This window comes from Chaetodon trifascialis, chromosome 11 (assembly GCF_039877785.1).
Source record: "Chaetodon trifascialis isolate fChaTrf1 chromosome 11, fChaTrf1.hap1, whole genome shotgun sequence".
NCBI lineage: Eukaryota > Metazoa > Chordata > Actinopteri > Chaetodontiformes > Chaetodontidae > Chaetodon > Chaetodon trifascialis.
The window spans coordinates 23,116,000-23,140,043 of NC_092066.1; the positions used below are offsets into that span (position 1 = coordinate 23,116,000).

General features: G+C 42.7%; 2 protein-coding genes and 3 non-coding genes across 5 annotated transcripts; 2 read left to right on the forward strand and 3 right to left on the reverse strand.

Moving 5' to 3' along the window:
* Positions 1-430: 430 nt before the first annotated feature.
* Positions 431-502, reverse strand: trnaq-cug (transfer RNA glutamine (anticodon CUG)). Its single transcript has one exon. It is a non-coding gene; the product is annotated as a tRNA-Gln (tRNA).
* Positions 503-1,055: 553 nt separating this feature from the next.
* bpnt2 (3'(2'), 5'-bisphosphate nucleotidase 2) lies at positions 1,056-11,879 on the reverse strand. Its single transcript, XM_070973382.1, has 8 exons — positions 11,234-11,879; positions 10,307-10,379; positions 9,321-9,467; positions 8,768-8,924; positions 6,987-7,082; positions 6,552-6,713; positions 5,787-5,921; positions 1,056-5,079 (listed from the first exon to the last, which is right to left on the reverse strand). Exons 1-8 carry the CDS (start codon positions 11,350-11,352, stop codon positions 4,937-4,939), a joined length of 1,032 nt encoding a protein of 343 aa, XP_070829483.1. The 5' UTR covers positions 11,353-11,879; the 3' UTR covers positions 1,056-4,936.
* Positions 11,880-11,974: 95 nt separating this feature from the next.
* Positions 11,975-23,580, reverse strand: dars2 (aspartyl-tRNA synthetase 2, mitochondrial). Its single transcript, XM_070975091.1, has 17 exons — positions 23,116-23,580; positions 22,492-22,591; positions 21,736-21,802; positions 21,433-21,534; positions 20,486-20,581; positions 20,262-20,385; positions 19,997-20,043; positions 19,452-19,558; positions 18,694-18,763; positions 17,983-18,162; positions 15,848-15,955; positions 15,604-15,666; positions 14,689-14,841; positions 14,351-14,569; positions 14,115-14,225; positions 13,945-14,020; positions 11,975-13,199 (listed from the first exon to the last, which is right to left on the reverse strand). The coding sequence occupies exons 1-17, from the start codon at positions 23,288-23,290 to the stop codon at positions 13,009-13,011; spliced, it is 1,989 nt and encodes a 662-aa protein (XP_070831192.1). The 5' UTR covers positions 23,291-23,580; the 3' UTR covers positions 11,975-13,008.
* Positions 18,506-18,577, forward strand: trnae-uuc (transfer RNA glutamic acid (anticodon UUC)). Its single transcript has one exon. It is a non-coding gene; the product is annotated as a tRNA-Glu (tRNA).
* trnae-uuc (transfer RNA glutamic acid (anticodon UUC)) lies at positions 21,046-21,117 on the forward strand. The gene has a single exon. It is a non-coding gene; the product is annotated as a tRNA-Glu (tRNA).
* Positions 23,581-24,044: the final 464 nt, after the last annotated feature.

A 24,044-nucleotide genomic window follows, 5' to 3' on the forward strand; every position in this document is an offset into this window, starting at 1 on the left:
GAAATTCTCAATGTCATGCCAAAAGGGACACCCACAGCCCTGCAGATGTGCAGATTTATTTAGAGACTTCTGAGTATATGCTGGACATTGGTCATTATAGATTAGATTTTGCTCTTATGTGCAGCCTGATAACAATAATGTCACTTTCAAGGGCCTTTCCATTTGTGGTACTCAATGCACGGTATCTGGCACTGAACATGTAGTGCAACAATTTTGAAAAAGGTTACATGAAGGAGTCTCTGCTACAGAAGTCAATTTGTTGAATATGACATATCTCATGGTTATCTACATGTCTTTCTTCATGTTTTTTTCTCTAGGTGAAGCATACTAATTGTAAGTTGTTAGAAGTATTAACGCAATTTAACTAGAAGAGTCATTTTTTGTAATTAAGGTACTGCATGTACTGTTACCGAACCTTGTCCTCAAAATCAGGTCCCACCGAGATTTGAACTCGGATCGCTGGATTCAGAGTCCAGAGTGCTAACCATTACACCATGGAACCCCTGTGAGCCTACAAAATGCTGCATTCACCTACAACTGGAATGGGTGGGAAATGTCAGAATCATGCCAATGGCTTTGAAAGACGATCCAGAAATTGAGGAACACAACATGTATTAATATGTACATTACATCGTACAGCTAGAGCTGTGGGAAGTGCCATAAATGATGCTATTATTTTGCTATTTGTTTTTTGCTTCTAATGGATCAAATTTCTGTTTGCAGCAGCAGAGATGACTGTGAAACCAGTAGAAAAGTTCTAACGCAGAGGAATGCAACGCCAGTGCTCCAACGAATGTCTGAAAAATGTCAAACTGCTTTCTGTATATAATGTTTGGAAATTGAATTCATTTGGAAATTACTTTTTAAATTATGGGAAAAAAGTTTTTCAGACCTAAACCTTAGTGAGATTAGATTTGCTTGCATTGCATTCATGAGGTTCTATGTAAGTAAAACTGTATTTAGGTACTATTCATGCTCCACCCCTTGGACTTAAAATGTAACGTGAAGTCGCTTCAACTGGCTGCAACAAATAAGACCAAAGGAGACATAGCCCATACCATCATGCACAATGATGTTTTATTGGAAATTCACAGCAAAAGCAGGATGAGACAGACTCAAGAGTGGCTGCAACAACCTGGTTATCAAACCAACTGACAGATAGCCAGTTCACACACGAAACAGCCAAGTAACAGCATGGTACATGGCAGGGTAACCTTGTAGTATAACCGTAGTTCTCTGGTCATTATCTACCCCCTCTCCCTTTAACATGAGTATCTCTAAGAACACAGGGAGTTTGGCCAAGTGAACATGTTTGGGTTAGGGTCTATTGCTATTTCACCTGCAAACTGAAGGGAATATTGCCTGTCCTTACTTCCTTTGCATGCTGCTGCCATGTATCAGTGGTTAGAGGCAGATAGAGGCGTCCGTTAAACCACACAACTGGGTTTAATCTTCATGTCATTGTAGCCGTTAGTGTCATAACTTCACACACATGGAGAGACCACAGGGACAGCTGACAATATAAAAAGCTTTAACCTTTCACTGAACTTGTTTCCACCTCAGTTGATTCATTTTCTTTTGTCACTCTTTATCCCGGCCTGAACTGAAAATCAGTGAAGCCTATGCTTGTTTGAGACATAGGGACAAAGGGAATTTTTTGGTAAGTCCTAAGTATGGAAAGCATGCAGAAAATACAGCAAAATAAAAAAACCTGAATGAAACTAGAATTACATTTGGCAAAATTCTGCTAAGTCGCAACAATTCAATTTAGTTTAGCTAAATGCTTGAGGTTTAAAAGAACTGGCTATTGTTACACATTCTTAACAATAGTCTTCAGGTGTGTATAGCAGAACACATTGTGCACCCTCTTACAACCTGACCATAATCTAATTATGCCTGCTATGTTTGATTCAGACTTATGCATTAAGAGAGTTCTCCACTGACCTGACATTGCACTCTGTAACTAACATTGCTGGACTCACAATGGACAGTAAAAAAAACAAAAAAACAATCAGAATTAATGCAGCAGAACCAGAAATATTGTCTTTTTTATTCCATGAACTCTTCTTCCTGGCCTACAACAGAGATGAGTAGTCAGATGCAGAGATCACTTCTAACTCCACACACTCAATTTTACTTCATTTTCAAACTTGAAGTCTTCAGACACAACCAACGCTGACTCAAGTGACATCACTTGAGTCATTTTTTTAATCAGATTATACACAGCTCCCTCGGGAGCCACTAAAGGCTTTGTGCAACCTTTGAAAAATATGCTGTCGTACTCTCCAACACATGTAAGCAGACTTTAATGTACAAAATAAGTTCCCCTTCAATCTTAAACACAACAATAGTACCCACATAGTATCCATATCACCTTCATGACATTTGAATCGCAATTGCAGCACCACCCTTGCATATTAACCATTACCATAGAAAGAAGTACAGAGATCATGACGAGTGCTGTGGCAAACACCGTCATCCTTAAATTGTTGTCTTGATCAAAGGCACCCAACTCATATAATGTGACAGCTCTGGCTCTGAGACGGACAGTTGCTTTCTGTTGCTTCTTTGAGTCGAGCTGTCCCCTTTTTAACGTCATCACCTCACCATCCAGATCAGGCCTTTAACCTGCTAACAGCAGTCTGTGGCAGAACAGGTACAAACATTTAACTCAACACCTCTGCACACATCTACACAATGTTATCAATTATACAAAGGCTACTGAGACAAACTGAACATAAAACAGGTCACTTGTAAGAGTATCTGCTTCAAGACACTGACATGAGCTCACAGTTTGCTGAGGAAACATCCCACTTCAGATCAGTGTTTGTTGTTGAACACAAAATACAAATATTGGCTGGAGAATAGTCAATGAGAGTCAATGAAGCAGTTTGAACAGACTGGCACAGTTACAGCAGACACCACAGAAAGACCTTCACCAGTCTGCAGGAAAGAGGTCGACCGAGCCGCTCAAAATTTCAGTTCCGAAAGTTCATCAAAATACAAAACCATGCAAGTACATGTGTACTTAAACAAAGTGCGCAGTCCAGTCTCTGACAAAATAGGACTGGTACCGACGTGTCATTTTTGCATGAATGAGTTTGAATGTCACACAGTACAATATTCAGTAGCAGAAAAGGTTTGGATGTGGGAGGAGGAAATGTACCTGTCCAGCTCCGGTGAGTTTCATTCCAGATTTGTTACACAGTCCTCAACATGGTATTTCTCACGCTCTAGTTTTTTTTAAACTTTCACTTCTCGGTGATGTAACATGACTAAAAGAAATTCTCTTCTTCTGTAATGCCCCTTAGGCAGACTGATCACTTTGAAAGTCATGGATGAGACTGTACACATTAGATGGGACTTGTTTTTGTACACTGTTCTCTGCAGAGGTGAGACCACAGCTCAGTCCAGTCTTTAGTCAGGTTCCACAGGACCCTTTAGCTGATCCTCTGCTCTGAACTCTTAATGCAACAGCCCAACCAATGCAGTTTGTACCAGAGGGGGTGAAGTGTGGAGAAAAGACTGAATTTGCTTAATGACTTCAATTCAGTCCAGCTTGTTTTATTTATTTACAGGATGTTAAGGAGGATAAAGACCAAAAATGACAACTCAGACCTGAGCTCACCAGGGTTAAGGTTCACTGAACACTGCCATCATCCTCCATCCCTGACCAGCTGTGCAGCAACCCTTCAACTCTGCTGCTTCTGTTCTTGGTAAACACACCGTGCAGCCATCATATTGTGCTTTTTTTGTGTATAACCTCTAATAACAGGAGTGTAAGAGAAACATCGATCACTGCATGTTCACACCCATAACTGAGAATATGTTTTACCAGCCCAAAATCTCTTTCAGACAAAAGATGATAGAAAAAATAGCAACTTTTCCTTCAACTTCCCTTTTCCCTTCAATCATTTCGTCTTACCGTCACTGTGACTGGTTTCAACATAGTTTACCAAATTAGTAACTCTGTAAAAGACTGTTCCGTCCTGGGCTTTGCCAAGACTTAGGAACTAATGTAGTCTACAAAATGTACTGTTTTTCTTAAGTTTTGACTTAGACAATTTTTGCAGCTCTCCTTTAGTAGTTGTCGACATAAGACTCACATACCAACTAACATGAAATCTGTGGTGGTTACTCTCCTAAAATCATTAATTGAAGAGTTCTTTTTTAAATGTTATTGTTAGTGAGCTTGTATTGGAGCTGACACCCCACAGTGAGAGTATTCTCTGTCAGTCCAAAGCTCAAATGCTCCATCTCTGACAGCTCAGATAATGACTTTGAAGCAGCAGATCAGTTTAAGACCGAGCAAAGTGAATTGTTGTGGTGTAATGGTGCTGGTGAGGCTCATTGTTTCCAGTTCCAAACAGTGATGGGTTGTTGTGTCACTTACTGAGGTAAGCTGATGTTGACTTTGATGGTAGTGTGCCTGTCTGGAACACCGCGTTCATTACTATTGTGTTTTCTCTGGAATATCATGTGATGAAGATGGGATTTCATATGATGAAAAGACACTGAAGCCAGTCGCTCCATAGGTTTTGTTGTCATGTTCAGCATTGTGCTCCTCAGTTCAGTATTTCACATCAGTTATCTTGTTGTCCTCTGAAGGTGAAGGGTTGTCCCCAGTCTTCACTCTGAGCATGCGTTTGTGTGTGAAAGCATGATGTACTGTTTCTCCTGGCTGCAGGTATGCATGCATATCCCGCAGTGTGTGTTCAGAGCCACTGTATCAGCCGTTGTAGTTTCCATTGGCAACCATGTTGGTTCCACAGTAACTCTCTCTGTCAGTGGATTGGCAGATGTTTGGTGTACCACGATGATGAAATTGTGCAGGTCTGGTTACATTGGCAACCGACTATAAGTTACAGGAAAGGGCTGTCACATGTTGCCCTTACTACAACCCGGACAAACATCAATGGCTCTGTGTTTGTGTCTCTCAGTGCTTATCAGGGTCCCAGTTTGGTAGTCTCTCCAGTATGGCCTTATGGTCCACACCAACACTGGCCACCAGTCCTTCTTTGTTGACTGGCGTTCCACTGTAGTCGATGTCCTCTCCCTTCAGGGTTGTCATTTGGCCTCCTACAATCATTGTGAGGACATGTCATTGGTACAGTGCTCCCATTAAAGATGTATTTCAGATATGATAACAATACATTCATTCAAACAGTAAAAATAGGGCCTTGTATTTAATCTCTTTTGAAGTATAATTGATATCCTGCTGCATTTTAGCATATCTGTTTATGTGTGCATGATGTGAGGAGCAAGATATCTTATTTTTCTCAATTAGCGTCTCACTACGAGGAGGGTTTCCTCCACAAACACACCATTTTCTTTAAAAAATCACAACAGTTTGGTTATTTCCTGAGGGATTTCTGCATTTGTCTGTGCTCGGAGCTGGAAAAACATGGCGGCATGTACTCCCATGCACTAATCAGGGTCTACCAACATTTGAATCAGACTCTGATAATGGTTGTGAGGATGATTGCTTATGTCCACTGTCAGTTAAGTCTGATCAAGTCAAACCTACACAGTCTTGATGAAGCAGGTTACAGATTAGGAATGTTTAACTCTAAATAAACAACACCTAAGAATCTTCTAACTTTAAGTTTGACTGTTGCTTATTTAGTCATAAAATATGAATGAAACCAACATTTCAGGAGCTTCAAAGGACTATGAATTTAGTCCAAAAAGGGCTCTTGTTCATTATTTAATCAACAGTACAATCTGAATAGAAGTTGAAACTGTAAAGGAAACCGAACAATGGAATAGAATAGTTGTTACATTACCCAGTGCATTCAGCAGTGCTGCACCAGCGCAGATGTCCCATTTCTTAATGAAGGTGATGTGGATGTAAACATCTGCTTGGTCAATAGAACCTGCTGAACTTGAAGGCATCTCCAGAAGTGACAGGACTTTGTACCCTGACAGAGAGAGTGCAAGACCTCGGTCAATATGATCTGTTTCCTCTTTATCACACTAGTGCTATGATACACTGATATCTGGTCATACACATTTGGCCTGTATTATTGTATTGTCATAAAGGGCTGGCTGTTCTTCCTTAGTAACTTTGTTTTTACAGCTTTACACAAGCTCAGCAGATTTCCCCCTCATCACTGGCATTACTGGATGCAAAGAGAATGCAGTTCTTGTTTTCATTGATGGATGGATAGATGGATAGAACATTTTAGATGACAAATAATAGATCACAAATGGTTAAAATGGTGAAAACACTCTCAAAACATACAAAAAGTCAACTTAAAAAAAAAAGAGATGTACCAGATCTCACAGCTGTGGGAGCGCCCCACTTCAAACTCAGACTCAAGTGTACAGATGTATCTATGTAAGGTCTTATCTCACACTTCAGCACCTCTAAACCTCTGCCTTTTGAGACCGAATAAAGAAAGAGGAGGAAATTGTGTCTTGATAGAAGGAGACTTAGTGGCCCGCTGTAAGACTGTATGAGAGGTACCAATTATGAATGTGTCCTGCTTTATCTGCACATTCTATACTTTAATACGTAAAACACAGACAAGAAACAATTTTCCACTCACCTGCTCCACCGGCTTCGATGACCGTTGTGCCATTTCCAAAAGCATCCTGAACATAACCTTTCACTTTTCCAGAGTGGGAACGTGATACAATCACCTTTGGATGGCTGGCACTGTAGGACGACCGAGGACGCATATTTGACCCCTGACCTACAAACCCCCAGGCTGAGGGAGAGACCAATGGGAGACAGAGGGACAAAGGGAGGTTAGAATTTGAATGCATATTATTCTGTCAACCAACATCTCAACTACTAAATCTCTAGAAAGCACATTTTACTGTTTCTTCCTCTGAATGCCTGTGGCAGGATTGTGATCCTTCATGCCAAAATATGTCAAAAAGCTTTTATTTTGTAAGCCACAAAGAGTTCAAGAGTCTAAGCATGTAAGTTCAAAATCTGGAGGTATCTTGTGGAAAGTTGTGGAAGCACATTCACTAACCAGTGAACCCAGTGAACGGCTGGTGTATGACCCCGATGACTGGTTTGCCATCTATAGCCACACACACCATCGTGGTCACGTATTTCACCAGACTCTCTGTGGGGAAAGAAAGATTGGCAGGTACCGAAGGAGGGCAGAAGAAAGATGGAAAAAGGTCAATGAGACAGCCAGAGGGTGAAGATGAAAGAGGAGGTTACAGGATATGTGTGGGAGCAGGGGAAATAAAAGATGAATAGAGGAGACCAGTGGAGAGATCACGGGATACTGAGGTGAGTCAATATTACACAAGAGTTTGAAAGAACACATTTAATTCCTGGTCCAACTGGGTATTAAATAGGTACACATGAACCAGGAAACTGTCCCACGCCCTTGGACAACCAGCAGTGAGGTTCTCTGAGACGGTGGTTCCCAACCCCTGGACCACAGACCAGTACCAGGCCACTGAACTTATGCTACTGGTCCACATGAGAACACGACATGATCAGGCAGAAAAGAAGAGTTATAATTACACAACTTTATAGGCTAGCATAGACTGTTTGTGTTATTACTTTAAACTACAGTAGGTCACAATAGGTGTACAAACAAGGTAATCAGTCTGTTATTAAGTTTGTTAATATGCATGTGCTGTGTTCTTCATACCAAATGTTTGAACTTATTTTGGTTGTACCAAAAACTGAATGACTAATAACAAAAGTGCCCGTAATGGCTCACAAGTGGTATGAACTGGGACCGACCCCGCGGAACACTAAATCCATATTTTATAAACGTGATGTTGTCTAACAAAATCTACATGAATACAAATGAAATACAACAGCTGTGTGAAAGACTATAATGACAATCAGAGACGTTAGAAACTCTTTACCCCAGACTGCTGACTGACAGCCAGTTCAGCATCCCTTCAGTCCCCTCTTGCTCTCTGTGACCACTTACACTGTGCTTCACTTCAGCTGGATTCACTGTTTATTAGTACTCATTTCCAGATTTTTCCTGTTTCTGTTGCCAGACAACGGAACAAGTGTGAAATTGTGATTTAATCCAGCCTCATAAATACTGCATGTTAACCAGCATGCTGCTGTGCCCGGAGCCAAAATCATTATTTTATGATTGCGACGCCGACAACAGTTCTGCTCTTGTGTATTCAGCTATATTGACATTTAGAATGAGTGATCACAGAAGAGGTTTGAGGCAACAGAAAGTCTTTCTTAACTCTACTCACAGCCCCCAACCCTCACTGGGCAGCTCATATCATTGTTTTGCAAAACCTCTGTTCACCCCGTCCACACTGAAACATTAAGCCTGTTTTTCTACATCATATTAATAAACACAGAATTTATACACTCAGAGCACTGTTTAGAAAAAGCTTTGTTTAGAGTTTAGATGGAGGAGACAGACAAAAGAGAGAGATGTTAACAGATTTCCCTGGCTTGATGTGGACGTCCTGTCAGTGGCTGACAGTGTAAACAGGAACTGTATTTGGCAGCTTCGGGCTGTATGAGATTAGCGGGATGAATGCTAAGAGGCCGTTGCTGCACAGCACCATGAAAACATACCTTATTCAAACAAGTGCGGCCACCAAAACTCATATATCCATTGAAGCTTTTTAAACATAACACTTTGTATGCACTACACTGTGAGTGCGTCCCATGAGCTTCATCTGTAAAGACAAATCAACACCCAGTTTTTCACAGCTCCTTGAAGAGGAGCAGCTCAAGATGAACAAGAGGTGGATATTATTGTCCAATATGTCACCTAAAATGACTTAACTTCAGACATATGCATACCTGTGTATTCCTGCGTGGCATCTAGAGGATCGATCCACACAGTGATGCTCTCTGAAGGAACCTCCCTGCCCCCCTCGATCTTATCCAGTATGTCAGCTGGAATATCCTGATTCCAGGTTACCTTGTCCACCACGTTGTCATGTTCCTCGCTGTTCACCTGAAAGCAAACACAATTATAAGTCCTGTGCATTAGTCTTATTTCAAGCTTCAGAACTGTATGTGAAGGCATCCCATACATCTGCTTTCCGGTCTTTCCAGTCTGACTGAAATATAATTGACGCAAGTGAAGGAACGATGAGAGCAGCTTTCCGAAAGGTCTGCCTCTGACAAGCTTTTGTTCTGTGGCTTCTGCTCTGTTGCTAGTTCATGAGAGATTATAATTTGTGATTGAACTGTCTTAGTTAAGTGAAACCAGACATAACTGAGTTCCTTCATCTACCTAACAAGTACTGGTATTCATCACTGAGTTTCCCCAGTTAACAGTTATTGACTGAAAGAAGCAAGAATACAGCAACAATAATGCACTGTGCAGAATAAAAGACACTGTGCTCACCGTGACGTCAGGAAAGGTGTTTTTTAGGAGGTTAAACATCTTTCTATGAGACTGCAGGTCTCCCATAGTCAGAGGCTCGCTGGCTCCCTCCCTCGTCTTGCCCTTTGACTTCTCGTTTAGGCCATTTTCATCACGCACCGTCTTCACCTGGGGAGCAAATAAACAACTCACATCCCACATGCTGATACGGTTTAAGAGCCCAAGCTGCACCCACATGTACACCTGTGGTTTCTTTAGCATAGCATAGCTTAAGGATAGTTCACTTTTTGTTGACTGCACAACACAACAGTGGTTAATAACTCTCCAAATTCAGCCTTCATTACAGGTGTTCCACATTTAAATTTATGTAAGTTAACATGTTGTGCGTCAACTATTTCTTAAGCAGAAAGTAGGTTCAAAGAAAGGCTGCTAAACTATCCTCAGGGTATTAAAACAAAACTATGTGCATGGCTAGGAGGGGCAAGTTACACAATGTCTTTTATGTCATCAATGGCTCTGTGTTGGGTGAACTGATTCTTCTTTAAAAACATCACCTAATCATCCAATAAAGTACTGGTAAAACATGTGAGACAGGAAACTCATTCTGAATCTGGTCTTGAAATCTTGATAATATGTAAGTATAATAGTATATTCTAAACATGAGGTAATAAACAGCTTGAAATATACAGTTTACTTCTCCACAACAAAGCCTGTGACTCTGCTGAAGGTGAGTCGCTCAAAAAGATTAGAGTTCAAGCCAGGGTGTGTGAAATTAAAGAAGCAATGAAGAACAACCACTTCCTGTGTGCTCTAATGACAGTGGGTAAAAAATATTTTAAAAAGACCTGCAAAGAGAGATTTCACACAACTGTAAAGAGAGAGTGACTCAGCAAGCTATTACAAGCTATTACTAATGAATTACTTGATAATGCTTCTTAGTTCAGTGTCTGTATTATGAAAGCCTACGAGACACTTGTTCATTAAGCTGTGAAAAAAACTGTTTTTACCTCTTTGCCACCCAGTACTGCAGCCTCCACTGAGACAGCCAGCAGGTTCCTCAGATCCACTTTTCTCCTCTGTCTGCAGAGACGAAGGGACAGAACAAGAACACGTTTGCCTCAAAACAGCAAACTTGATGAAACCACATCAGCCTCTTCAGCTTTGGGGAGGCGAATGAGGAAGCAGGTTTTGGACACTGCCCTTAGTATTTTTGAAATGAAGCTGAAATTGTGTGCTCATGATAATTATATTACAAACAAACCACTGTTATATCACACACTTACAAAGATTCAGTGTTTATGCACAGACCCCTGAAAGCCAGTGAATGGTAATGCTATAGGGCCAGCATTGTATATATTTCATAATAAATATAAAATGTATAAAGCTGTACAAGACCTAAATATTATAGGCAAAGTTTGGACATTCAGTGCCAGTTTTACGTGCTTTACAGCCTTCACAACAGACTCAGTACAACAGACACATTTCAGCCTGTGCTTAAAGTTCCATACCCAGCCTGAGTGAGCAGCTGCGTGACTCACCACTCTCAATAAATAATAGAACAAAGTTGGGCGACGGTGAGGCACAAACCTCCAGCATAATGACAGCAGACAACACTGGCTGAGGAATATTAGATTACAATCAAAAGCCAGATCTCCATTCAAATGCATACAGTGATATGACCTCGACTACACCTTCAACCTGCAGTGTAATGACAGAGTCCAGTGACTTGCTGGAATATCAGCTTGTTGTTAATGTTACAACACGCACACCAGAGACTGGACAATCTAACTTTCTATCAGGACATCAAACTTATCTTCACAAACACTGAGACAAGCAGCTGATGGCAGTCTGGTGTCAAGCCCTGCAGCTGCAGATACAGTATAGTGAGATAATGTGACGGAATAACAAGTATGGTAATGAGAGAAGAGTCTGACCTGAAAGCAGCGAAGCGGCTGGATAAGACCCCTGCATACAGGTGGTAGATGACACCGACTCCAAGCAGGCAGAACACCGCCACGCCGAGCGGGGACAGACGGATACCCATCGGGGCCATTGGCGCAGAAAAACAGCCTCTAAGTTTTTGCTGGATAAAAAAAAAAAAATCCAAAGCAAGAGCAGTGAAGTGCTCGCAGTGTAACAGACTGGAGGGACGAGAGCTAGCGTTAGCTGACGTGGCTGTCACCGCCACCCAAGTCCCGACAGAGCAGCTAACTGGCTGCTTCGCACCTGGCGCTTAGTTTTCGGATAAATTCGTCGACTGTCATGTAGCAAAGAGCTGAACGGCGGATAAACTGCAGCTGTCAAAGCACCAACACTCCGGCTAATGTCGACTAGTTGGCAAGACGTTTAGCATCGTGCGTCGTCTGTCTGACGAAAAACACCGAACAGCCGACTGTCGTTTGTTTGCAGCGACATTCCGCTGGTCGGACAACTCGACTGGGCTCCTTTTTCTCGCTGTTAACTCGCCGAAGCAAGCCAAGAGTTCACTGGTGTCGAAGGCAAAACGGAACAATCACATCTCTGTTCAGTCATTTTACCTCCCTAACGTTACGTACACAACACGGAGGTCACGGGCCACTTCTCTTCCGGGTGAACCCTGGTGACGTCATCACTTGGAGCCTGTTCCCCCCCATTAATTTTTAAACACGCGATTCATAACGAAAAAAATATATTTTAACAAGACATTTATTTTTGAATTGTGTAATATATAAAACATTGTATAGCTGCTTATATACACACTCAGTAGTCAGAAACATTAGCATTCACTTGGACTCTTGTTTGCGGCTGCCTGGTGAATAAATCTAATATTCACTGTCTTCAAGCTCTGGTCACAATACAGCTAAAGGATGAGCTGACACTCTTATAAAGCTCTGTAAAGCTGAGAGGGGCTGCAAATCAACTTGATAATTCTCTTTATGCTCTTTTCTGTGAGTAACCTCTTACACATTGTTGCATTACTTCAACAAAACAAAGAAAAGTTTTGTTGCCATCTGTATTGATATTATAGTTCACTCATGGTCACTCTGATGAACACAAACCACAAAATCCATCTGCTGTTCACTAGCATTACAGCAGATATTATATTCATTAATAATGGCCTTAATGCAAGTTACAGGTTTGAAGTGTTTCTCTGCAGTTTTATTCTTACCAAGGTGGAACACACTTTGAGCTGACATTTAGACCATTATGTGACACAAACCAGTACAAAATGAGCAGCTCTTTAGAGTCAGCACAGCTCCTTGATATGATGTCACTCATTTTGAATTGAGGAAATTGTTCATCATTTATATAAACTTACTGTTTTTAAAGAGGGATTTTATATGAGGGGTTGGTCTTGGAGAAACCACCATGATGACAGAGGTTCAGTATGTGTGAATCTCAAGAGTTGTTCATTATCAGTGAGACTTGGTAGTGAGCTTTTCGTCTTCGTTGAAGCAGCCAGTGTTTCAGATTTCCATGCTGTATGCTGTTGCGGTTTCCATGTTCCTTTTCCTCTTCCATTTCAAAGTAACAGTACTGAGACGCAGCCACAACATCACCTCCTCCTCATTTTCTCTCCTCCTCATGTCTGCTGGCCAGCTGGCAGACATCTTCACAGGCTTCAGTCTCTGCACCGCCTGCTGACTGTCTGCTCGTCCTCACGCTCATTCCTCTGTTTTGTGGTTTACAGAGATCCGATGATGTCCCTTTATCTCTGTTCTTCACTGCCTCACTTCCCCCCTTCTCCTCCATCTTGCTCTGCTGGCCATTTGACAGAGATGTGGTAAGGCTTCAGCTCCTCCTCAGATACCCAGTCAGGGGCGCAGCTCATGAGGTCGTGACCCCGGAATGATTTAGGGAAGGCAATGACGTCACGGATGCTGGGAGCCCCGACCATGATGGAGATCAGCCGGTCCAAACCTAGAAAACCATGGAGGAGTAATTACGACCATTTAATAAATATATAACCGTTCTCACCTTTTCGTTTTGTGTTGTTTTAGAAGTAGTACTGAATATTACACATATCATTTATTCTATGTATGCTCTGCCTAATGCACCACTGCCACTTAGACTCTGATGTCAGATTTCAATGTTCCACATCTAAGTTACAGCACACCCATATGGGATGTCCCCATGTCCCCTGCCTGTTAAGACAGCCAGCTCAACTGCTGCCATGTTTAGCCATTTAACACAGGTTAGCGAGAGTAGCAACTAACACTGGTGCTTCACTTTGATGCTGAGTAATGATCCAATCTCACACCCGACCTCGCTACTAAGTTTGCGAGGTAAACAGCATGAGCAGCCTCGTTGTCATTCATGTCAAGTTTTTAAAAACTTGACATAAAAGTTTCACTGACTTCTGAATAAAGGTATTTCTATAATGAAATAAAAATGATATTAAATAAACCAGTGTTATCATAATGGCAAGAATAATGAAATAACATTTCACAATTAATTTTCTTATAATAAATCCAAAGAGTGTGATTTGTCAGTTGAACTCAGTGACTGTCATTTGCAGGTTATTATTTTACTCCTGCAGTAACACTGCATCAGACGCTGATCTGGGACACCGTGAGCTGAAGCTGCAACAGCAGCAGTAAACTGCATGTGGACTGACAGCTGAGTGGACCAGTGACTGCTAAAGCACACTCTGATCTGACCGTACCCAGAGCAATGCCTCCATGCGGCGGTGCTCCTGAGTCCAGAGCCTCCAGCAGGTGAGAGAGAAGAGTGGGGTCCTCCTACGGCACACACGTCAAGAACAGTTATGACCGGTGACCGATCAGTCCAAATCCAAAGGTAGGCTGAACGCTAGCAAAATACACAACGACTGACCTTGAGGATATTTTTCAGGACATGAAGCTGCTCTGAGGCCTTGTGGATCCGGATGGAGCCTCCTCCAATCTCACAGCCATTCAGCACCAGGTCATAGTGCTGACCACGTACCTGGGAATGACAGAACACTCTCCGTAAGGCTTGATGCATCCTGTATGACGTCTGATTATGTCTAAATATCCAACAATGAATTACAAAAGGAGAGAATAAAACAGATTTGGAGTCTGTGTGTCCACCTTGTGTGGCTCTGTGTAGAGTAACTGCGTGTCCTCTGGCAGTGGAGCAGTAAACGGATGATGGGCTGACTCCAGCTGCTCTGGCTCTTCTTCTTTGGGCAAGAAAAGAGGAAAGTCCACAACCCACAGGAAGTGGAAGGCTGAAGGGTCGCGGACTGAAATGTCACAAGACTCCAGGAGCTGTGCACACTGCAGGCGGAGGTTACCCAGCAACAGGCGCTGAGAGCAGAGCAGGGTGGAGTAAGAGAGAGGGTAAGATGAAGAGACGGAAGAACAGAAATCAACATACATTCACATTATACATCGTCAGTCTAACGTAGTGTGAGTGAGCCTCTGACCACAGTGTGGAGGGAACCGGCTGCCATCAGCAGCAGGTCTCCTGCTGTGGCTTCAGTCCTCTGCAGCAGCTCATCTGTGGCTGAGACAGACAGCAGCTTCTTCAGGGGGGACTTCAATGTCCTGTCTGCTTTGACCAGCACCACGCTGAGCTCCTTCAGACAAAACATGCACACATGAAGGAAAGTACTGTGGGTGGACACATTAATACAGCACCTGTAAAATTCACTCTTGCTGTCTGTCAGTCTGTTCAGACTGAAATATCTTAACAACTATTGGATGGACTGCAGCAAAATGTTGAAGAGACATTCAAAGTTCTCAGATGATGAATCCTCGTCACCTCTTGTGCCATCATGCGGTTTACATTTGTAGTTTGGAGTAACATGTCTCAGCAACTACTGGATGGACTGCCATGAAATTTGGTACACATATTCTTTCCCCTCTGAGGATGAATTGTAACAATGTTTGGGGATTTCTGACTTTTCATCTAGAGTCTGAATCTGTGCTTTGGTTTAATACCTGCAAAACGTCCCCATGTTTCAGCTGTACTTTGTATTTAGTACTGTTAAGGAACTGTTAACATTTGTTCAGTTTCACTTGAAATATGATCATTTTGGAGCCCTGGCACAATAATCTCAGTGAAATCTGATCAAACCGCACCCACACAATCACAGTGACGCAGATAAACAGAGATCAATTCTGTATAACTAATACTCAAAGATGTTTTGTTACTTTGACAAATGCTTATTTAGTCATGAATATTCCACATTATAGAGGAATACTTCTGATTTGAAGCCAAGTTTTCAGAGGCTTTAACGTTGGCTACTATGCGTTTCTAAACTGATATAACATGAAATGTTGACTTCACAAAAAACACAATGTGAAAGGATAGAGAGAAAGAGGAAAGACAAACCTACCTGGCCAAACTGAGTCTGAGCTGTTTGTCTCAGTTTTTCTAAATCTTTCCCAGTGAATAGCTTCTGTAGTCAGACATAAGACAGAGAATCTGATTTGAGACAGACAGCAGCGAAGAGCCAATCAAAGGCAAGGGTGGCAAAACACAGATATCAGCAAACCTGTTACTTATCAAACATGGTTCTGAGTGATTTTCATTATTCTGAAGTTATATGTACAGTCAACAGGAGACAGTTTTGTTCTCACCGCTCCACTGGGTACACAAATGGCCTGAACACAGCCGTCTGGTTGGCTGAGAGCTGATCTGAGGAATTCAATATCCGTGGATAAGAAAACGTCACTGAGGTCGACCAGCTGGACAGACAGACAAGAGGAAAGACAGCGATTCAGACAGATGACACCAGGAAGAGCATTTTCTGTCTTTAACAGCAAAGATTTTTTTTTAGCTCAAAGTCAGCAGCCAAACCCTGACAGTTTGTTTGGGTTCACACAGCCCACTCTCACTGTCGTCCTGCAAGGCTCAACAGGCACGTTCAGGACAGGCACAACGGAGGACTGACAAGTGTTCTCCTTTCCTGAGACATGAATGGATAGAGACGCCACTCGCCGGCCTCTCATTGGTCTTTGCTCTGGAAACAGTGTTCCCGTTCTCTGAGCTTCCTCAGGTCCTTTATTCCTGCTGCTGTCACACTTTACACATCAACACCGTTCCCAGTAGACCACACACACCAAACTGACAATTCACTCATGAGGAATATCAGCGCACATGAAACTTGTGTGATATAAATATACCATCCATCCATCCATCCATCCATCCATCCATCCATCCATCCATCCATCCATTTCCTATACCGCCTATCACTTTCGGGGTTGCGGGGGGGCTGGAGCCTATCCCAGCTGTCAATAGGCGAGAGGCGGGGTACACCCTGGACCGGTCGCCAGTCGATTGCAGGGCAACATATACACAGACAACCATTCACATTCACACTCACACCTAGGGTCAATTTTAGTCACCAATTAACCTAATGAGCATGTTTTTGGTCTGTGGGAGGAAGCCGGAGTGCCGCATGCACGGGAAGAACATGCAGACTTCACACAGAAAGGCTCCGCCCGGGGATCGAACCTTCTTGCTGTGAGACACGCGTACTACCTGCTGCGCCACCGTGCAGCCCATAAATATACCCTCAGTATATATAAGTCAATTAAATCACTGTCTGCTTTAAGTATAGCATTGTTTTTTTAACGGATGCTTTTTACTATTTTACTGTCCCCTTTGCTGCTGTAACACTGCAAATATCCCTGCTGTGGGTTTAATAAAGGATTAGATTCTGCTATGCTATGCTATGCTATGCTATGCTATGCTATGCTATGCTATGCTATGCTATGCTGTGCTATCATCCACCAAAATTGGCTTGTGAATTAATCTGATGTGAAAATGTTGATGTTGGTTTATTGCAGTGTTTCTCAATTCCGGTCCTCGGGCCCCCCTGCCCTGCATGTTTTAGACCCTGTTTACACTTAGGGAAAACGCATGTGTTTTCATGCGGTTTGGCCTCTCGTTTACACGCAAACAGAGTTTTTTTCACGGAAAACGATCATTTTTAAAAACTCCAGTCAAAGTGGAGATTTTTGAAAACGCTGGCTATTTGTCGGCGTGTAAACTGGGTTAAACAGCGTTTTATGTTCCAAAACGTCAGAACATGTGACTGAAAATAATTAACGTCATGTGAGCGACCTATGTTTACACTCGTGGCCATAGGTTTGGTATAGTTATGATGCGCTCGACGGCGTATTTATCCGGGTTCATGTTAACGACAACATTTTTGAAAAATCGTGTGCACGATGTTATTTTTGAAAACAGAGGGGCCAAAATTTCTGTTTTCCAAAAAACCCTGCTATGTGTAAACATAGGCTTAGACGTTTCCTGCTCCAACACACCTGATTCAAATGATCAGCTCGTCATCAAGCTCTGCAGTGGCCTGATAATGAGCTGATCATTTGAATCAGGTGTGTTGGAGCAGGAAACATCTAAAACATGCAGGGCAGGGGGGCCCGAGGACCAGAATTGAGAAACACTGATTTATAGAGTTTGTTTCATTATCATTGTTAAAAAGAAAATGTATTTTGGAATCTTAAGTATTTCTAAAAGCAAGTACTCCAGTCAAAATGTGACTGAACATTTTTCACCTGTATTGCACGAATATTTGACCAGAAGTATCTATACTTTGAGTCAAGCAATGGAGTTGTGTACTTTGTCCACGTGGCTCAAAAGTAAACTTTGTGATTAACTGACCAGTAATAAACAGCAGTAGGTATTTGTATAGCTCAGTAGAATCATTGTGTTGTTCCAGGCTTTCCTCAAACAACCCACAATCACCCACCTTCATACTGAACCTGGTGTCAGGCTTGTCTACACCGTAGTCCCTCATGGCCTCTTCATATGTCATGGTTTGGAAAGGAACCTTAATGGGACCTTTCTCTGCAGGCCAGGAGTGCTGTATCAATCCCTCCACCAGGGACATGATACCTGCCTGGTCCACAAAAGACATTTCTATGTCTACCTGTGAGAGATAATGAGGGGATAACAATCAGAAAACACAGATCAGGACCATAAACTGACTGTAAAGTGACAAACTGTACAGTGTAAAGTCCACATCAACACCAGGGCTGAGAACAAAGGGAAACTGGATCAAAAACAGGACAAATCAAATCAAAATCAGCACCTAGACCCAAGGAACACCTCACACCCGCTAACTAATGCATAGAAACATGATGAACGAGGTGAAGCGTGAAGTATCCAAAGAAGGTTTGAAACACCAGAGAAGAAATTAAACTAATAAAATCACTCCAGAGTGCAGAATATCTGAATAGTGCTCTCCAGACTGAGCTCTGCTCTACATGTCATCCCATATGGTCTAGCGGTTAGGATTCCTGGTTTTCACCCAGGCGGCCCGGGTTCGACTCCCGGTATGGGAACAAACATTTAAGCTCATTTCATCATTAAGCAATTAATTCAGCTTGACCACTTTAAGCACGAAAGTATTGACAGTTACACAGAGTAACGTCTTTGAGAGCAGAGTGCTCTGTCTTACCTGTGTGAACTCAGGCTGCCGGTCTGGTTTGGAGCCTTCATCTCGGTAGCACCGGGCCATCTGGAAGTACCTGCACAGTGACGACAAAGCATGTTGGTCATTACATGCTTCTTGGCTATTGGCTGAAGCAAAAAAACATTAGACTGCTGTACAGACATTACTGAGTCAATCACTGAGTTCTCTAGCACAAGCTTCCAAGGCTGACTTTAAACGTTTTAATGATTTTTCTGTCCACTTGGGGGCAGCAGAAACAGACTGTGAACACAACAGTGGTTGATGGTCCGCTGTGTTCAGCAGCAAGCGTCTAACTGTGTCTGTCTGCTGTTTGGTGCTGAGCAGGTGGTGTACAGATACCTGCTGCAGCTGAAAACAACAGTGTGAGAGCAGTGAGACTGAACCACAGCAGACAGCCAGCTACATTTCATACACTGTTATTAGAAAAATATGGATTCTACAAATTTGAAGAGGTTAAATGCATCCCCTGTGGTTCTATACTGTGTGCAGGTTCAAACTACATTGAATTAACAACAAAGATGCAAATCTATGAATGCGTGATGAGTGATGTGCAGACCATCACACACACACACACACACACACACACACACACACACACACACACACACACACACACACACACACACACACACACACACACACACACACAGAGAACAGGGCACTGGTTTTGATAACAGTGCAAATGTGAGTCAGACCACTAATGGAGGAACTTTCAGTCTTCATATGCTCAAGCCTGGACCCACCTGTCTATGCCGGCCACCATGAGAAGCTGTTTGAACTGCTGTGGACTCTGAGGTAGAGAGTAAAACCGGCCCGGCTCTCTGGATGGAACCACAAACTCTTTGGCTCCCTGAAACACAAAAGAATAAACTCATTTTGGGCATCATATGTACAGTATGTGTCTATCTGAATAAAGAAAACACTAATTTGTACCTGCTATATTCAGATTTTTCCTGGATATTACATATCATGTGTGTGTCTTTTGGGAGTTTTTGTAGAGATGCAGCAGAGGCAGCTAATATAGATACTGTATAATAATAAAAACTCAAATTAACTTGTTTTAGCTCCTACTGCAAATGGTGATTTAAAGACGAAAACAGCAAAAGCACATGGATTTTTGTTTTTTTAATTCACATGAGGAAAAAAATAATCATGCATTGTATCTTTGTTTATCCTGTAATTCTTCTGTTATTTTTCTGGGTTTTTCAGCAGAGACAGAGAGAGAAATTGTTTGAGTCTTTGGCTGTGACTGGAGCTGAAATCATTCGAAGATAAAGGGCCTTCTTACCCCTGGTGTTCTTTTAAACAAGGTAGGAGTTTCCACATCAACAAAACCTACAAATGAGAAAAATGAGTTACAAACAGTTGAGTTTAGCCGTGCTTCAGCAGTGAGGACCTGATTCTACTGTTGGTTTCTGTAGTGTTTGTGAAGCGTGTGCATGGGTTTCCTCCATGTCCTCTAACTCCACTAGTCCAGTGACAAGCAGGTCACATCAACAGAGGCAATATTCTTAAGAGTGTGGATGTGACGGTGTGTGTCTCGCTCTCCATACCGTGCACATTACAGAGGTACTCTCTCATCTTCATCACCAGCTGAGATCTCAGTCTGAGGTTCTGCTGCATCTGAGAGGACCTTAAGTCCAGATAGCGATACTGCATCCGCAAAGACTCTGATTTCTGCACAACAAAACATCATTCAGGGTTAATATCAATTCTATTCTTTTGTTGACCATTTGTAAGACTAATAGCACACGTGCGTGTAACATGAGCAACTTACTTTGACAAAGTCTTTGATTTCAAAAGGCAGCTTCTGGCACCTGTTGAAAACCTCCACACTCTCAGTCAGGATTTCTATTTCTCCGGTTGGCATGTCCTGTTGAACACAGCAGAATGAAAAGATGGAGCACTAAATAAGAAATGATTCCTTCAAAAACATCAGAGAAAGTCTCTCAAAACACCCTGCAAAGCTATTTGAAACTGATGAAATCTTAAATCATAAAATCGTTCTTGGGACAGCTTCCAATAGTGAGAAAGGTTAGATCTCTGAGGGAAACATTACTGAGCCCAGAACCCAAGCACCAGTCCCAGAACCAACGATCCATTTCAACATATGCCACAGATCATATCAGACCCGTCACAGGACACGTCACTGAAGCTACTCCCAACCCTGACTGCTCTTCCAGCCAGCCTGAACTGGTCTGGAAATGAGAAAAGCTGCATGAATTCTGGGATAAACCAACTGTAGTAATATCTCAGATGATTGGTCAGTGGCTGGTTTCTTCATATGATCAGAGATGTGTACTGCAGAGGTGGCTGGAATTTCCCTCCTTGACATATTCCCATATGGTCTAGCGGTTAGGATTCCTGGTTTTCACCCAGGCGGCCCGGGTTCGACTCCCGGTATGGGAACAGCATGCTTTTCTTCCTGGGGATCAACTAAGTGTCATAGACTTGGACCTGGTTGGCTCTGCCCACAAGGGAATCACTAAAATCAGTCCAATCAGGGCTGTTTGAAACATCTGAGCTTGAGTCAGTCCAGCATTGTCCCTCATCAATGAAGAGGATCTTTAAGTGTCCTGTTCACTGTTTTGTCTAAGCTGCTCTCCAGCCTTGCTCTCCATGTTCAGTCCACCCCCACCTGGGCTGAATGTCCTCATATGAATGGGGGGGACCTGTTTCTGGCAGCCAGTCACAATCTAATATTACACACAAACATGCACAAACCTTGTTCTCTTGTCCTGCTGGCCGTCGTCTGACTGTTCCTGTAACCTTGATGACAGACTCGGCTGTCAAATCACACATCACTGCTTTCAAATCCCTGGCAGACTTACAACACAGACAAAAACAGGTTAAACTCAAGTAAGTCACAGCTTTTGAGTCCACCTTCCACTGTACTCCTTATTTTCCTGATGTTTACTGCAGTAAATCCTCAGTGCTGGAAACGGTTTTACAGTATAAATATCTTTATTATTTGTTGCGACAGTTCTAACAGACACTGTGTGGTCTTTGAATTGTTTGGATCCTTACTTCTTCCTGAGGAATCAGAACTTGTGTCAAGCCGCTGAAATCTCGCAGGATGACAAACAGGTCTTGCCTGTTGGAGGCAGAAACAGTATTTTAATGGGGCCACACAAGAGCAAAACAACCAACTCTGAATTACAATGTGAACGTGACACACACTTTGCGTCCTGAACAGCAGTGAGGGAACGCTCCATCCAAGCAAACAGACTGACCAACAGCACAATTCACATCTTTCATATGAGGCCCCACCAACAGACTGAGCTGACAAATGAACATGCTGCAGTTTACTGACACACAGTGGGCAATGCCCATGTGTCTGTCCAGCCCTGTGATCCAGACTGAAACATCTCAACAACTATTGGGTGGATTGCAGAAACATTTTGTTCAAATAGTCTTGGTCCCCAGAGGATGAATCCTCCTGACTTCAGTGATGCTGACGTTGCCTCTCCTCTTCTTCTCCAGAGCCATCATCAGCTTAAAATTTAATTCAGTCCAGCACTTTGGTTTATGTCCAAATATACCGCATGCAAACCAATGACTCAGCCGTACTTTGTGTTAAATGCTCATTAGCTCGCCAGCATCCTGAACAATTAAAGCACATGGCAGAGCACCACTGTGGTGAGGTACAGCCTCACAGAGCTGCTAGCATGGCCGGGGACTCCTTGTCTGTTACCTCTCATAGCTGTTAGGATGCTTATTTGATGTCTCAAATGTAATTGTTAGTTCCGCCTCACTATGCGCACTGAAGCAGCAGAATAATACCTGAGGTACTGCACCCAGCCACACACAGTGACTCTCTCTCCCACATGATCTGATCTCAGTTCTCCACAGGTGTGACTCCTGAACGACAGACTGCTGGGACCTGGACAAGAAACAGATTTCAGATTACAGCTGGACGATGAGTGAAACGGTCGTGATCACATGATCGTGTGATGTTGTCTTCAACAGAAGTCCATTGTCCAAATGAATGACTCAAAGCAAGCTGTAAACCGGTAAATGATCAAATAAAAGTCAGCCATTGGAGTTTTGTGAAGCACGTAGAGTTTGATTCTGTCATGTGACTTTGTTATATAGACATAAAAAATGCTAGAATTTCAATTTGCTCATGAGTCTTATACTGAATTTCCCAGCATACAGTACAGTGAGTATCATCTTCTCCCTGTAAGCTGGCACCTTTTGTGTATTTACTGTGAGCACTCCTGGAGAAAGCCTGAAACAACAATCAGTCTCCTCAGTGAGTTCTGGGTCTAACTTCAAGGAGATACATTCATTGTATTTGTGCACATCCTGGAGCCTAACAGGAGTCCCTGTGCAAAGACAACACGTCAGTCAGTAAACTATCAGCTGTCTGTCTGTCTGTCGCGGAGCTGCTGGCTTTCAGGGTACCTGTGCCGGCAGGGTCACACTTGTGGAGAGTGTGCGAGCAGCTCAGGTGTCTGCGCTGAGGTTTCCACAGCAGGCGTCCTTGGCTTGAGGTCAAAGCTGAGCTCTGATAGCAGACAGTGTGAGCCCTGAGTCCGCTGAACACTCTGCGCAGCACATATCTGCTTCTTGTTGCCATTTTCTATGAACACAGACTGAGGCTGACGTAACGTGACATAAGACTGGAAGTTATCGAGGAGTCTTGCTGTTTGAATGACGCACATGGAAGCGCTTCTGACACGGAAAACACCGCTATGCAGGGTCAGTTAATGTAATGACTCTAGTATTGAACATGAGAGCGCTAACACCGGGGACCGCGCTTCACAGACCGGGTATAGCCGTGTGGGTTGGGTAAGAAACCTCCGCTTTCTCTGGTTCTGGTCCTGGTTCCGCAGTAGCGCTGGTCCTGAGCGGCTTTCACGCCCCCCTGCTCATGTGGATGGACTCTTTGTGGCGCTACACATGAGCTCAATGCCGGTCCATACATGTAGGAGTCTGTGGGGCGTAAGCGGATGTGACGTGTGTTGTTTTTAGACTAAAGTAGTCAATCAGCAACATAATCGATTTAAATCGGTAATCAATTGGCAGTGGGTTTCTAAGGCTGACATTCACTGTAGTTTGTTTTTAATGAGCTGCGATGGGCGACATGATGATCCAGATGTGTTTAAATAATGATAAAAATAATTTTCAATAATACAGACATACACGATCTGGATCAACTCCCATGATGATGTGCTTTCGTCTCTTTCTTTAAGCAAAAATACTAGCAATAATAGACCTTTCTAACTACCGATGACAACAGAAAATAAGAAATTATCATATAGATAAATGAGTGAATAAAAAAAATAATACATTTATTCTTTAGAGGATTAAAGACATTTTTGACTTGTAGT